Consider the following 14758-nt stretch of genomic DNA (forward strand, 5'->3'; position numbering starts at 1 on the left):
TCCTTGGTAACAGGCCTGCATCGAATGGTCGTTCTGCATACACATGGTTACATGGAGGGGGTGCACTGCCAAAATAATTTTCTTCATAAGAAAATGCTTTCTTTCAAAGAAAATTATTTTGGGAGGGGGGGAGGGGGATAAGGGTCCACCATATTTGCATATACAGTACTGTACATTAAATAAATTGGCTTTTACTGCTTTCTCAAGAAGCTATCCTATCGTGGTGGCAGATAATGAGCTGTTGTATTTGAACAATCACGTTAATCTCATCTCAGGGACGTCGCCGTGGAGCTTCCATTCACACTGATGCACCCAAAACCAGCAGAAGAGGCAGTCGCTAAGCAAAGCACAGGTGAGTTATTGTTAGGTGTGTTCTCATTTCGTTTTTAAAATGTCTTCTGTTGCATTAGTAATGCATGTTAACGACTGATAGTTTTCACAGCAGACGTTGAATTGCAGCTTCCTCACTGATGCAGATTAATCAATTCCGCATGGTTATCAGACACAAAACCGAAACCCCTCATTGGCTTTGTTCATGGGGAAGGTGACTGTGAAACGCTGTCAGAACCAAAAACAACACCTGACAAAGGACGGATGAGCTTCCTTTAGGAGCCAATGGCCATCCTGTATAGAGATGGTGTCTCCCAAAAAACACCCGATTTGGGGGGGGGGTAGGAAAATTTATTTTTTCACCTGGCCGAGTTACCCCCTCCTGCACAGTGGTCCTGTGAAGAAGTTCCCTTGTTTGAAGTCGAGGTGAAGGTTTTGCCAGTTTTTTCTCTTCTTCTTTCTCTCTGTAGCCCTTCACATTTCATGGCTCTCAGCCTTGTTTGGGGATAATTTCAACTAAAAAAAAAAAAAAAACTAGAAGGGCACTCAATAGAGCGTATACCTCCGCCACATAATACCTGATCCACGAGAACAAAATGGACCCAACACATATTTGAAATATCATGCTATACAGTACGATATCGTTTTTGGCCCCATCTATCAAAGGTGAAGAAGCCTGGTGTTGGCTTAGTGGTTAGGTTGGCGGCTTGGGATCCCAGGGTCCTGAGTTCAAGCCCCGTTGGCTGCTGAATTAACACCAGGGGGTTGACTCAGCCTGTCATCCTTCCGAGGTCGGCGAAATGAGTGCCAGTGTACTGGTCCCGGTGTATGCCCCGGTTAGAATAGGTGTACCATATCCCTGTGTGTCGTAAGAGGCGACCAGGGTTGGCGTCAGGAAGGGCATCCGGCCATAAAACATTGTCTCAAGAAAAAGCCAAACCCCTGCACAGCAGGGAAAAATGGCTGTAAAAACGGTCATTTTTATCAAAGGTGAAGAATCACTTTAAAAATTAATCTCATATTCAGATCCAGATTCGGATCTCCACCAAAATCAAATCAATTAGTCCTTGCAACACACCCAACCTGTCCACCAAGTTTCATCCGAATCCGTCCACAACTTTACCAGATATCCTGTACAAAGACAGACAGAAAAGGGTGAAAACATAACCTCCTTCACCTTCGGTGGCGGAGGTAATAATCAACCTTGACGCACCTGTAGATTAGGGCTGTACAATGAATCAAGTGAAAGTGCATTCAAGGAAATTATCCATTTCATTGTTTTGTTTCTAAATTATTATCTTAATACTTGCTTTATTTTGAAAACCTTTTTAATGAATAAATTCATCCGGTGTAATTAACGGCTTAGGAATTGTCATTCAATTTCCAATTCTGCAGAACTTTTATAAAACTGAAACTTACTCTTGCGGCTCAGGTCTGGGGCAATAAAGTTTTGAACGCAGTACAGTACGGGTTACCCTCCTATAACACGTTATCTGATGACGCGTTTTTGCTTCAGCACAGATTTAATTCAACACCAACAACAATCGCGCAACATCATTCTGAGCGAATCATTCACTCACAACAGACGCTTTTGCCACGCTATGTCATTCTGGGCAAGTCGTTTGTGCTCTGTCATTCTGAGTGAGTTGTTTATGCTCCGTCGTTCTGAGTGAGTTGTTTGTGCTCCGTCATTCTGAGCGAGTCGTTTATGCTCCGTTGTTCTGAGCGAGTCATTTGTGCTCCATAATTCTGAGTGAGTTGTTCGTGCTCCGTCGTTCTGAGCGAGTCGTTTCTGCTCCGTCGTTCTGAGCGAGTTGTTTGTACTCCGTCATTCTGAGCGAGGTGTTCGTGCTCCGTCATTCTGAGCGAGGTGTTCGTGCTCCGTCATTCTGAGTGAGGTGTTCGTGCTCCGTCATTTGAGCGAGTCGTTTGTGCTCACAGACAGACAAAGAAGTTGGTTAGTGATTGTTCCCACAACATATTGTTGCGGGTCGGGTGAGAAGACCACCAGGTGGGAGAAGTTATGTCGGTTCCCACCAGACTCCCCGGAATTGTAGGCCGTCGCACACGGATAATTCCATGACGCGGCGGGTCGCTTAACCGACCATTGACGCCAATAACTCAACCGCGTGACCTTGGGTCCTCCCATATATGGGTTAATCGGGTTATATAATTAATCACGTGGTTTAATTACCGGGGAAACATGCCCTCGATACGCCTTGTCCAAAGCGGATCACTCTACCGGAGCGGATCACAACTTCCAGATCGGATGCAGCCGAGCGACACTGCTCAGGACGTACCGGCTAAAAGGAACGGATCGTTTGGAATAAAGTCCCGGCTAACCTTGGATTCGGACCATGCTGGATCAATGGAAGAAAAGACAAAAACGAGCAGGGAATATTCCTAATAATAATAATTTATTAACAGTGGGAGAGCAAAGATATGTGGTACAGTGAAGATTTATTGGGTGTGTTGTGCAGAGATAGGAAGAAGCGTGTCGTGCGACAATAAACAGGCAACTTACAAAAGGGGACACAGAGCAGACTTAATGCAGAAATAATAACAATGACGATGATAACAAATCTTCTACAGTCTTACTTAAGCAGACAGGCACCAGCACACATATACACACACATGCTCACACACAGACACAGAACCTGATGAAGAGGGAGTTTTGCAACCAGGGGAGGTGGGGGGGGGGGGTTGAGGCTATTATCTCGGTACCTGTGCGCCAGATAACACGACGTGCCACCAATACGTTTTTTTGGGGGGCGGATGCTCTGGGATTTGGTACCCGACAGTGGGCGCGTTGTCTCTGGCCCAAGCCGCACGTGTGGAGACTTTGTTCGTGAAGGAGGAGCTTGAGTGGAGAAGGGGCGGAGTTCAGAGGGTGAGGGTGGAGTAGTCTGCGGGATCAGGCAGGCGGGTGGGGTCGACGTGGTGTGGGCGGAGACGAGGAGGCGGTGTCGAGGAGCAGGAAAACACAGACCATCCGGGCCAGAGAACTGCCCCGACCTTTATAGGGCCCTCAGCTCGGGGGGAGGGGCCATGCCGAATCCAAACGTCATTACCCGAATCGGGCGCTCCAATTGGCCCCGACCCCTCATGTGGCCCACCAGCTTGGGCCGGAAACCGCCTCACTTCGTTTCTGGCAAGGCCACCCCAGACAGTGTGAATATTGCACTCCGAACCCACGAGATGACATGAATCGCCCACACCGAAATTGGCACGCGAATCATCCTGCAAAAACCCCCGGGCGACCGGTCGAGGGTCCCGCATGCATGCTCGGGCGTTCGACCAACGTCGATCAACGCGCTCGTTCCGCGCACGCCAACATGGCCCACACTGTACATTCCCTGGTTCGATTGCAGCCTCGCTGGCCGCAGAGACGAGAAGACGTTCACCATCCGTGGAGAATCCACCGCTGCCAGCGAGGACCGAAGGAACATCGCCATGGATAAATCCATGCACGTTTCACGAGCGGCGTACGTGTCTGCTTTCGAGCACATTCCATAAAGTGCGCACGGTTCCGCCATTACGCACGTGGCCTGTGCTCGCGTTCACATGACTTCACTAGTGTATGCGTGGGGCGAACACCAATATGTTGGGTATTGAGGTTAAAAAAAGAACAAGCCGCTTCTACCCACACACTCGTATCCTACCCAACATGGCGTGGAGTCAGCTGTATCGGCCTCTGTGCGTGTTTCGTGCAGCGTGGGTGTCGTGCCGTAAAAAACACCATTCGTGCAGCCTCTTAAGAGGTATTTATTTGCATGCCTTTCTAATGCAATCGGCAATTCCACCCAGACCATCGGAAGCTCGAGCTGACAGTCCAGCACCAATGAGCACACCACATGACTCGCTGCAGTTTCCCCACCGCGGCGCCGCACGCGCTGGCCTCCAAGGTGCAGGCGGCTGATTTACCTCAGGAATAATCAGAAAAGAAGAAGAGTGGGGATGAAATTGAAAAAAAAATGATTGAAGCAACCCCAGCTATTAGATCATCGCAATGTACTCCCTTGTTGTCCCGCTAAACAAAAGGAAGGGGACTATCTATACGTATAACAATGGAATAACTGTCTTGGGACACTATCTGTTGTACGCATGCGGTTCCGAGAACCGCAACAATATCTTCAACCTATCCATGGAGTTCTTACCTTTCAATAAAAGTGTTTTACTTGAGCTTTTGAGCATCATGTCGCTGATGTGTTTTTGCTATTTCATTGTATTCATTCATTGTCACGCATTGTGTGGCTTGGAATAAAAGCTGGAAAGTTATGGGGTCATAATCATCGTTTTGTGTGCAGTGCGTGACTGCTGGTTTGCATAATAGCTCATAGTGTTGCTGTGCAAGTGATTCGGTGCCCCCTGTAGGTTAGAGTGCAGGAACTTGTGATTTGTTCAGAGTTCCGGTGGTAACTCGCCTACACTTTGCAAAAGATAGTGTCGGTTCTTCACCGTCCACCAATTGAATGTCTTTCTGATAGACAGCGTGCACACTGATGTCACCCCCTAAATCCGAAACACCAGGATGACAGTTTATAGCTGGGTCGAGATAGAAACACAGAGGAGACGGCTCAGAGGCGAGTGTGTATACCTCTAAGGTGTCCTGGAAGCCCAGTGATGGGGTAAAACTCGTGTACTAAAATTTCCATTTGTGATGTTCCGGCAATGCCTTTTGTAGTCATTTTTATCTCGAAGTCATAAGGTCAATCAAATCCATGAAAGTTTATTTCGCATTGAACCACATTTGTCACAGTCTTAAATTGGTGGGTTGTGATAATGGGCTATGGTGGGGTGGGAAGTGGTGGTTGATGTTGCGGTGGGGTGGGCTGAAGGGCAGGGTGGGGGTGGTTTCAATTATTTATAGATTGGTTATGGTCATTTAACCTTGAACGTTTATGGCTTTTATAGGAGAAAAGGAAACGAATGCTCCACTGGACACCAACCTCATTCAACTTGATTCCTGGTGAGCAATCTGTGAACGGTCTTTAAGGTCCACTTTCACCTGACCTCGATGAATGAATGCTGCTTACGAAGCTCGGGGGGGGGGGGGGGGGTAGAACCGGCACGAGGCATGACGAATTGGCTTTGTGAATTGGAAAGTGTTGACACTGGCAAATGAATGATTGTAATTTCATGTCCAGTACACCGAGCATGTCGAAATAACAAGATGTTCCTTCTTGCCTTGAATTGTGTGCAATAACGATTGATGTATTTGTGCAAACGCAGCTCTAGTTGTTTCGGAAATTGCATTAGTGTGGCAGAAATGGAAAAAAAAAAAACAGTATTAGTTTCAAATAACGTAGAAATAAGAAGTGGTCATGTCAAAATGAGCAGCATTGTGCAATGCAATGTTTTCGTACCTGATCGGGGGGGTTTCAGCACCTCCAAATAGGTGTGTTTGACGACACGCAAACCCGAAGCCATTTGCTCAAACTCTATCTCGCCCTTGCAGTGACGACATCGTGTTCGAAGATTTTGCACGGCATCGTCTGCATGGAATGAAAGAAGAGGAAGAGGACGAGAGTCCGTTGTGTTAACGATTCCGTCTGGAGGAAGTCCATGAGAAACAATGGAGCTTCACTGCAGAATGATCTCCGGGGCAATGGGATGAGCAGTGAGGGGGAACATCCTCAACCTTTTGTCCATCATTTTGATTTAAATGGGATTATTTTTAATTTTTTTGTAAACCCAGATTGGAAGCTCTTTGTATTTGATCCATTGTACATGAGAGGTAATCCTTTATGGATTGGGGTGGAGGGTTATTGTTAAAATATTTCTTTTTATCCAGGTTTTTCATTCTGAATGACTGATACAACCACATACTTTCACTGGATGATAAAACAAAGTATTCCTCATTATACAGTTATTAACCACTTGGATTTTTTTTTTTAAGGAAAAGAATGTATTCTGCTTATATTTTGGATTCACCTCGAACGTTGTCGACGCTCATGTTTACTTTTTTAACAGGTGGTGTTTGTGACGTCAAAGTGCACATCATTTTTAATATATCCGCGTGCTAACGTTTCCGTATCTGTTATTCCGCCGTGCCCGAGTGCCAGTTTTTGATCGGTTTACCCGAAGTTGCAGCCAAAGTGGTTTCTCAAGTGTAGCTCACGTGACAGCACAAGTGGAGGTGAAATATTGCTTTGTACCAATGTTCATTGTTGTAAACTGTCAAAAGGGGTTTGTTTACGTACTTGTAGGTATTCAACCTTCACAGAGGGGGACCAGGAACCTGTAAATTGTTTCTTAGCATAACATGGCCGAGCGGTCGTGCCACCGATTCCGAGCTCGTTTCCGGGCGATTCTGCATAAGCGATCCACTTTATCACACCAACGAACTCGGATCTTGTTGCTTCGGCCGGTGAGTGCTTGATCGATGCCATAGTTACAGCAGTCCTTTTACTTGTCATGATTTGTGTTGCTGGCAGTTAGTGTTTGCACTCCATAGCGGGTCTCGTTGCACCCTAAAAGGCACACTGCTTTGTACCCAACTCTTCGCTGTCTTTAGGGTGTTTCTAAAGCTGCAATTGCATGGCCTGTGGTTGTACCAAACAATTCTAAAATTATTTTGTATAGTTTATTTTTTATGGTGATCTCACCTGTTTGGTTATGTTATGAGGAGGACATCCTAATTTGAAAGTTCGTTCATAAAATTTTGTCTAATTGTACAACGCTTGCAAAATTTTACATTTGAATTGCAATTATTGGTCAGTTGTTCACTGGCTGACCCCAGCCATATTCCAGGCTCTGCTGTGGACCATTGGTCCATCGTGCGTAAGGTGGTGCTGAGGCACACATTTGGAGATTTTGTTCAGGGTGCCGGTGACAATCATCTTTTCTTTGCAAAAAATGCCATGGGAGGGATCTTTAACATCCACCAGCAAACGATGCAGGCCGATTTGGTTCCTGGCTGAACGTCTCATGTGACAGCCCATGTTTCGATGTAACGCCCTGCCCGTAAAGCATCATTCAGACATTTTATGGTCTGATCGCGAATCAAACCCAGACAGCTCAAAGGCAGGTGTGCTACCTTTGTGCCATGCTGTCTGGTCTGGCCATGTTTCTTCATTTAATTTTTTCCTTCTCCTCTGTACCCGGCATTTCTTCAGAAATGGTTCTTCTTCTTCCTGATTGTTTTTCACCACCAGCAAAGCCCAATCCAAAATTCCAAATTTCTCTAAAATTTTGTAATTGTGCTCAGAGTACCCACTCAGGCCATTGGCATGGAATAACCCACGCTCCCACGAGGGGGTGGACGGAGGGAGATGTGACTTGCCATTTTTATCTGTACATGTGGCATATAGTGCGAGTGCTTTAACCACTGACCCCATGAGCACTTGATGTTTTTTTTTTCCCATCGAGACGTCAATTTCACAAAAAAAAACTCTGCCACACACCCAGAAGAATGTATTTTTTTTGTCAAATGTTCGCTTGTTTAACTTTTTAGCAAACTTTGTGCTCTATGATACATTCATTGCTCTCTGTGGTATAACCTCGTCCTGTGGTGTTCGTGAACAACTTCCAATGGAAGCTGCAAGAATGATGATCCATTTGCAGAATTTTATGCCGTCCCCAGTGAGGGTGTATGTATTCTGTCCTCCACATTCTTAAAATCATGTCCATTGAAAATACATTCCTTGTGTACACCATGTCAGGCTGGACTGCACAAAGGTTTTTATCTCGTCATACATTTTGCAACTCATCTTGCTCCACTAATATTATTATACGTGTGTATACTCCATTAACACTTTTGATTCCGAATGCTTCAGTTCACAAAATCAAAAAATAAACTCAAAGCACAAATGGGTTTGACGGATATAAAGTTTCCGTTGTGCTGTGAGTAATTCTGGAGTCGTGGTGCGTTGGTCCCACGTCTTACATTCGGTAATGACTCAAACGTAGGTAAAACTTGGGTAGGACACCTCATGGGATTGGAAAAAAAACAAGCCGCCATTTTTTTAGTACTGTCCTTGAGGTGGGTGAAGTCTCACTGCCATTGTGTTACGAGTGTCGTGTCGTGTCGTATGTGTTGTTTTAACGTCCAGGTATTGTAAGCTTCCAAAGGATTTCCCATCTTTATATGAAAAGTTAAAAAAAAAAAAAAATTATGATGCAAATGCCAAAATCATTCCACCATGTGATGTGCTGTTGCAACTACTACTCTCTTTCCGTTTTTCCCGACGAGGAGAAAATTAAGCCATCTTGAGCCTCACACTGAGATCTTCATTCTGCCATCCTGATTCGGCCTTGCGGCGATTAAAAGCTTCGTCGGACGACGTTCGCCTGCGATGTTGTTGTTTAAGGAGCGCCTTCCTCTTTTCTAGAGCGTGAAAGCCACAGAGTTTCTGAACAATGGATGTTCAGTTATATATCTGATGCTGGCTAAGTTTTGGACATTAAACTCCTCCAGGATGTTTACTTCGTGTTGCGTGTACAAACGAAGACGAATTGTTTTACATTTTCTCCCATCTCTGTGCTTGCTTCATTGTTATTATGTGGATGCCACTTCCTCAGTTCTCTCCGTCTCATGGCAAGTCCAATACTTTGGGGGGGAAATGCAACAGAAAAGATCGTCATGAAATATGTGGAGTTTCCCTTGTATTGTGTCGCTTCCAATAAAAAAGGGAGTTCTCATTTTCTTAGTATAGGAGGCCAAGGAAAAGTAATTGGCCTTTACAATGTTTGTTTGCAGTTTGTTTGCAATTTGCTTTTTGAAAGGTAATTCAATTTGGTTTAACATCGAATTGCATCCTTGCAGCATCGTAATCAACATTCGTCTTCAAGCCAGCTTTACAATCTGGATAAAGTGAGACGACATTTCCACCAAAATGCATTCGCCGAAGCCAATTTGCCAAGCTCGTTTGCTCAGTGTGTCGACAATTCTTATTTGGAGCTTCGCTGCCTCAAAGGCCTTGGACATTTTCATCTTATTTGTTACTCTCAACTATTCAAAAGGACCAGACGAGGTTGTCAAACTTACACAATTGTCTGTAACACAATTTCACACTTGTCATATTTGTCACTGACGTGAAAATGTCTTGGAATTATTTGCCAAACTGGGGCTTTCTGAACTCTTCATCATCTTGCGTTAAATTGTAGGTGTTGTTAAATGTACTTGTGTTGCATGTACGGGCATGATAAAAGTTATTTGAATAATAAACACACTTGCGTGCGTGTTTTCTCTCGGCTCTACGCTCCCAGGAAATGAATGGTTGTTTTGTAAATTTTTATAGCGCTGAATGTTTTGTTGGCCTCAATTGAGTCCGATTGTTAAACGAGCTTTGATTTGAATCGGCTATAAACAGCCAATGTTTTAAATATTCGTCTGGTCACTCAAAGCCTGGATCATGTTATTTTGCTTAGAGGAATTGAACAGGGCCCGGTTGGGCTTCTTGCAACCTATGGATAAGTGAGCAAATTCTAACAGATTTGTCTTGAGCTCAAATTCCAAAAGCCTTATATTTTGTCAGGAAACCTTTGTTATTTCATTTGAATGAATGGATAGGAAAAAGCATTAACCAAAACAATATTACACAAGAAAAAGAGCAATCAGAGATTGCAGAACCTTTCCAGGACTTCTTTTGTGTGGCGTTTGTGGACCGGTGTGTTTGGTAATTAATAATATACATAACTGGAACTGCCACTTTATCACTGCTGGCAGTGATGACCGGGTACCAAGACGTCCCACTTTGATGCAACCACACTTTGATTGGACACCTGACCCACGACATTTTTTATTATTATTCAATTTAATTTAGAATGGGATTAAATTCAAATCAAATGGAAGACCAAATAGGTACAGTCCCGCACTGAGTAATCAGAAGGAACTCAAACAAGCAAAAAGCAGACGAAATCATCAGAAGGAACCTGGATAGGATTCACATTTCAGCTGTTACTCCTGTACCCTCAAACCCATCCAGATACAGCCAAGTGAGTCTTATTAGAAAAAATTAATAAGAATAAAAAACCCAAATCTAAAAATTAAATAATTCTGCCTGCCAGACCATGCGTCCGATCAAGTTGAAATTTAAAACATGTATTCTCCATCTCGACCACATCATAATTGTGAAGTTTAACGTCAATTTATTAAGCAGTTCCAGAGAAAACATTTCATATTTTTCTTCAATCCAATATGGCTGCGATAACATGTGACCTATCAATGATTCCTGAACAAATTTATATACCCATGGCTTGGGGGACATTTGTGTAGTTTCCCCTCAATCTGTCCAGCTGTTCTGGAGAAGATTTTTACAGGCTTTCGCATAAATACAAAATGACTGCCAAACCATGTGACCAATGACATCATGTGTGAACCTTTTGTCCCTCATGGATTGGCGGTGATACCTGTAAAGTTTCGCCTCGATCTCTTCAGCTACTTCAGAGAAGAAGATGTTTGAAGGTTTATTTTTTAAGAATAAAAAAACAACATGGCTGCTGAATCACGTGACCGATGACGTTACAAAGGGAATATGCGTTGTGAGGGATTAGGTATGTTCGTCCACATTTTCTTCACTGCACATGAACGTCTCTTCACACCACCAAGCACTCGCAGCCTAATTTGTATGCACTCGTGGAAATCTCTGAATCTCAGCGCTACAACCAAACTGCCATCTTCGTATCAATCGCTTCCATACTTTATTTCTTGAAAAAAATTTTCAAGCTCCCCTTAAAACGACTAAAACCCGAACTCGATTTGGATTATTTTCTGCCTTTCTTGTGGAGGAAGTTGAGTTTTGCCTTTCTTAATTTCTTTGATTGCCTGCAATTTCAGGGATTTTTTTTCTTTTCAGCATCTCTTGCACTCTTTATAGCATGCACAACATTTCCCACAGTTGAAGTGGTTGAACTTGTGACATCTTTATTTTTTTTTTACAATTCTCTGACTGGAAAACCTCTATCTCTTTGCTGATGATGCCATCTGCTGTCAGGACATTCGTCATCCTTCAGATGGGCAGGCAGCAGACTCTTCCATCTCTGCAGACCTTGATAGAATCACAAGCTGGTCAAGTACTTGGAATACGTCTTTCAATTGTGACAAGTCTGTCTCTCTCTGTCTCTGTCTGTGTGTCTGTGTCTCTCTCTCTCTCTCTCTGTCTCTGTCTCTGTCTCTGTCTCTGTCTCTGTCTCTGTCTCTGTCTCTGTCTCTGTCTCTCTCTCTGAAAGGACTGTCTGGAAAACCCTCAAATGTACTTTCTTAATTTTCTTGATTGGGTCTCACTGTAAGCCATGATCTTTCTTGAGGAAACCACATTTCAAAGTTAGTCATCAAAGCCAGTTGCCAACTGGGCATTCTCCATCATACACAGTCCTTCCTTGGAACACTTGAACTCCTATCCACCTAACCAGGCCTTCATCTGCAGCTTGATGGAATACTGCTCTACCCTCTGGGCTGGTGTCCCTGCCTCACACGTTGCTCAGCTTGACACCATGGAAACAAAGACTTTCAAGATCATAGGAATCTCCTGCAATCATTGGAATGACGTCTATGGGCCTATCACTTTCCCATCTCAGACAGGATGGTCTTCCTCTTGTCTCCTGCCTTGTTATATGTTCTGTGTGTTAGCTCTTACATGAGCCTCGACATGATATACACATTTTTGTCTCTAAGTATGACAAGTTACAGATGGGTCTCTTATTTATTTATTTGTGTACGCATGTCATGGCCTTCTCAGTCAACAGATTTGAACCCAATCGAGCATTTATGTGATATTCTGAAGCGCCGCCTGAGACAGCGTTTTCCACCTCCATCAAACAGATGTGAGTTGCTTGACTTTCTCATGAAAAAATGGTTCCATATATCCCTCCTACAGAATTCCAGACACTGGTGGACTCTATGCTGTAGTGTCGTGGTAAAGATGCTTATCAGGCAGACACGAGCGGGGGAACAGTCGAGCCCGGCTGTGGTGTACAAGCGCGAGCGCGGGCGTACTTTGCCCGCGGCTCTCCTTTATTACGTACTCAACACCCTCACGAGCCGTGGCACTACGGCACCACTCCAACGCCTCAGGCGGCGCACTCCTTATATCCCTGGCAGACACGATGATCACGACGACCCCTCCCCCCATCATCATGCCCTGCCCAGCAGGCCCGCAGGCAATACCACACTCCTCCCTCCTAAAACTATGATTATTAAATGATCACCATCATAATAAGCATAAATAGCACGAAATACCACGGTATAAAGCAGACAAGGTACAAAAAAAAAAAAACAGCAAGGAATAAAAGCACATCACATCATATAACGTGTGGATGCGAGCGAGTGAAGCAGCAACGGCCAGGTCCTGAAGACCGAGTTGCACAAAGCACCTACCAAACTCTGACCGCGTTACCGATATGAAGCAGCAAGGCGAGAAGCACAGCAGCACTACACAGCGAAAACGCCCCCAGGCGGCTCATGCTTACATGGCCCTCGGCGAGGTCGTGGCGACCTCCCGAGCAAACCTCCCCCGGCACCATCAAACGCCTCCGGCCCACAAGGCGGCCCACCTCCCCCAGCCAGACCTGAAGCAGATAAACATTCCGAGGCCGGAAGCCCGCTGTCTGGAAGCCGTGGCGCCAGCGCCAGACTCGATTGACCTTGGATGGGGGCACTGAACAGCGCCGCTGGCTGGATGCAACCAATGGCCCACAACAACCCACGCACCACAATCAGTTGAGATGCCAACGCCCGTCTAAACGGCCTTGAGCGAACACAGAGAGCTGCGCCCCCGGCGCCAGGCATGTCTGACCTTGCCGCAACCAGAGGTGGGGGTAACGCTGACCAGCGCACCAGTCCTGGCTCCGAGTCGATCTCCGAGACCCACACGGCAGTTAGACGGTAGCAACTCCATTCAAACCACACTTCAACCATAGGCTCGTCATAAATCAATAGGAATATCATTGGAACCATTGCAAACTCATTTTCCCGTACAGCGCATTCTTTCGGCAAAATCCCTGCACATGACAAAGCAACTACCCGCGGCCCGGGGCAATGGAAGGCCAACCAAACCTTTTTATTCGCCACCACTGCTCCCAAAGCCACAACATCACATTGACCATACTGCAAAACCCATCGATTGATCTCCGCCAAACCCACTCTCACACAGGAACTGTTGGCATTTATTTCAACAACGTTAAACCGCGTCACTAGAGCAAGGAAAAACAAATATGCAATGAACAGCAATCCATAACCCCCATCACGAGTCCGTCTCTTGGTTGTTGACTCGATGTTGCGAACCGTGACTTCCTTGAACGTGACGGGCTCGCTGCAGCTCGCCGTCGAAGCTGCCCGAACAACACGGGCGCGCATTGCCTCATGAACGCCGCCGAAGCGCGAGAACTCATCGCAAGGGCTGGTACGGCTCCTGCTGCTCCTGAACCGCACATCACCGTTGCAGGCAGCAACGAACGGCCGCTCCCGTTGCATCGACGCGGCTCCCGCCGCCAGAACCTCGCCCTCGGGCCTCGACGAAAGGGGAAAGAGCCTCGGCTCACGACGACCACTCCCCCCATCATCATGCCCTGCCCAGCAGGCCCACAGGCTATACCACATATGCCACAGCACATACTTGCTGTATTAGCCACATGTGGTGGCCCAACACCTTATTAAGTGACTTTAAATTCCCATTTAAGTGGTGAAGCCACTTTAATATTCGATTATTTCCATCCGTCCATCTATCTGTCAAAAAGGAAGAAGAAGAAGAACCTTTCTAACAGTGTTTCGACAAAAAGATGGACCCTTTTGACCCTTCAGACTGCTGAAACCCATTTGACCTTTGAAGACCCCAAAGTCCCCCTAAAGAGACAAAAGACCTCGAGGACCCAAAAGTCCCCAAGGACCAAAAGTCCCTGAGGACCCAGAAGACCGAAAAGACAAAATACCCCAAGGACCAAAAACCCGGCGGTCCATTAGTCATAAGGGAAAATCAAAAATCCCATGAAAAACCGCGAATACGTGAAGCACAGGGCTGCAAATGTGAAGCACAGGGCTTGATTTCCAATCATCAATTTGGTTTCAGACCAGGACACTCTACCCTGGATATGCTGCTTCTGCTCTCCCATCAATGGATGGAGGTCCTCAATGCCAGACAGGAAATCCGAGCCGTATCCCTGGACATATCACATGCTTTTGACACAGTCTGGCACCCTGCACTACTCACCAAACTCTCTTCCCATGGTATTCAAGGCCATCTCCACTCATGGCTCGCAGACTTCCTCTCCTGTCGCAGTCAACGTGTGGCCCTAAATGGAGTTCTTTCATCCCCTCTTCCTGTGCAGGCTGGAGTTCCTCAAGGTAGCGTTCTGGGCCCTGTTCTTATTCTGGTTTTCAACAATGATCTCTCGGACTCTCTGGAAAATCCTCTATTTCTCTTTGCCGACGACTCCACCCTCTGCCGTACCATCTGTCATCCCTCAGACCGACAAGCAGCAGCTTCTTCGC

General features: G+C 45.8%; 1 protein-coding gene across 15 annotated transcripts in view; it reads left to right on the forward strand.

The window, feature by feature from the left end:
- LOC147009667 (beta-arrestin-1-like) overlaps positions 1-9527 on the forward strand; it is a 113673-nt gene extending 104146 nt beyond the window's left edge. For 14 of the 15 annotated variants that reach the window (XR_015052726.1, XR_015052727.1, XM_085861131.1 and 11 more), the window contains 3 exons: positions 276-352; positions 5245-5299; positions 5789-9527. Coding sequence is in view for 13 of the 15 variants with exons in the window: in XM_085861131.1 (XP_085717257.1) it covers positions 276-352; positions 5245-5299; positions 5789-5873 (217 nt within the window). In the remaining 2 variants the exon portion in view is untranslated. Of the gene's footprint in view, positions 1-275; positions 354-5244; positions 5300-5788 lie in introns of those variants that run through there. The other variant, XM_085861138.1, reaches the window with a different exon arrangement.
- The last annotated feature ends 5231 nt before the right edge of the window (positions 9528-14758 follow it).

Source organism: Eptatretus burgeri, chromosome 17 (assembly GCF_056783735.1).
Source record: "Eptatretus burgeri isolate ZD-2024b chromosome 17, Ebu_testis_v1, whole genome shotgun sequence".
Classification (NCBI taxonomy): Eukaryota; Metazoa; Chordata; class Myxini; order Myxiniformes; family Myxinidae; genus Eptatretus; species Eptatretus burgeri.